A 1,818-nucleotide genomic window follows, 5' to 3' on the forward strand; every position below is an offset into this window, starting at 1 on the left:
GGGACACCCATGGCTGGGCGGGACAGCACGTTAGGGGTTACCCCCCGCGTGGGGCCGCCTCTGCGGTCTTAAAAATTGACCATCAAGATGGGGGGACTGGGCATATCCCAGAATGTCCTGGGCCGAGGGAGTCTTTGGGTGTGCTGCTGCTGCGGCCTCTCTCTGTGCCTCAGTTTCCCCTCTCTCTGCAGCACAGGGAGTAGTGGGGTCTCTGCCCCATGGGTACAGCGCCCTGTGCTGCATCCTCCCCCACTGCTATCACTGCTCCTGAGCCCGACCCCTGCCCCTTCCCCAGGTTGGGGACCCCGTGGTCTTCCCCAGAAGCAGCTGCATCTCACCGAAGGCTCGGCTACATATACCACCCTGAGAAGCTGATTAATTGGGGGGGGGGTCACTATATCCCCCCCCAGTCGGGGGTGATGGCAGAACTGCCCCCTCTGGCCCTGCTGCTAGCAGCGATGCTACAGACCATAGTCCACCCAGCCCTGGGCCAAGGTAAGTGAATGAGCCAAGGGGGATGGGAGCCAGGACACCTGGGTTCTCTTCCTGGCAGAGGGAGGGGAGGGGATGAGGGCCAGGGTCTGGAGGGGTACCTGCAAGTTAGGATGAGCTGACTTCATGCTGTGCAGCTGCCCTGTTCCACACCAGAGCCAGCAGCAGCTTGGGGCCACCCCAGAGGTGCTGGGTTAGGGGCCTGCTCATGGGAGAGGGGAGGAAGAAAACGTACAGTGCCTTGCACCTGGGGCCAGAGAAATGGGCCTGGATGGAGGAGGGACCCCCACCCCTTTCTCTGTGCTATGTGGCTGCCACTGCCCCACCCCAGAGGTGGCTGCATGTCAGTAGCAGGGCCGGGTAGGGCAACTGGGTGAGGCACAAAGAGGCTCTGCCCAAGCAGGTGGACCCCCTCCATGGACCCCTGTGTAAATACCCAACCCCCACTTCCCAGGCATGGCGGGGTATCAGGATACCTGGGTTCCCTGTGTTCCAGTTGTGAGGGGGGGGGGGGGGGGGGGGGGGGGGGGGGGGGGGGGGGGGGGGGGGGGGGGGGGGGGGGGGGGGGGGGGGGGGGGTCGGCTGGGGGGGAGCAGGGGGACATGGGAGCCAGGCTGCCTGGGTTCTCCACTCTACCACTTTGGGGATATGGTTTGATTGCTGGGGGGGGGTGGCATAGTGCAGGAGGCCAGACACCTGGGCTCTCCAGGGAGGTGGGTCCCTCAAGAACTGCAGGATGGTATCAGGCCTGACCAGCCTATCCATTGCTCAAGACCTGGAAGTTTCGGCCATACGTCAGGTGGGTGTGGCAGAGCTGGTGAGGTGGGGGGGGCAGGATGTCTGGGTTCTATGGGGGGTGGCAGGGTTGGGGGCACCTGTCCCTTGGGGTGGGGCAGGGTGTGCGCTGCTTGCCTCCAGCTGAGGTGGGGGGGGGGATCCTTCACTTTCTGTTCCCCTGGGCGGCTGCCCCACCCCAGAGCTGGTTGCATCTTGAGGGGGTGGATCCAGGCACAGCACCGCCTTGCCTGGGAGGGGAGGTTGCCCCAGCACATGCCTCTTCATGGCTGTTTATTTCCCACCCCCCCGGATTAACCCCTTCATTCCTTTTGCCTCCCTCCAACCCAGAGGCCAACACGACCAGCAGTAACCGCACAGATGGTCCAGCTGCTTCCTCAGGGCTCACGGTGAGTGAACAGGGGTATGGGGCGGGGGGGAGGCGGGATTAGGGTAGGAGGGGACTGGGCTGGAGACTGGGTGCAGGGAGTGGGGGTGGGCTCTGGGTCCTACCTCAGATGAAGCTGGGGGGGGGGGGCGGGGACCCCCCAC

The 1,818-nt window shown here is 64.6% G+C and overlaps 1 protein-coding gene across 1 annotated transcript in view; it reads left to right on the forward strand.

The window, feature by feature from the left end:
- Positions 1-1,087: 1,087 nt before the first annotated feature.
- Positions 1,088-1,818, forward strand: part of CRB3 (crumbs 3, cell polarity complex component) — a 2,292-nt gene continuing 1,561 nt past the window's right edge. Inside the window, 2 exon segments of the mRNA XM_025203843.1 lie at positions 1,088-1,572; positions 1,574-1,676. Coding sequence (XP_025059628.1) covers positions 1,553-1,572; positions 1,574-1,676 — 123 coding nt within the window. The 5' untranslated portion in view covers positions 1,088-1,552.

The sequence above is a fragment of the Alligator sinensis genome, unplaced genomic scaffold (assembly GCF_000455745.1).
Source record: "Alligator sinensis unplaced genomic scaffold, ASM45574v1 scaffold707_1, whole genome shotgun sequence".
Classification (NCBI taxonomy): Eukaryota; Metazoa; Chordata; order Crocodylia; family Alligatoridae; genus Alligator; species Alligator sinensis.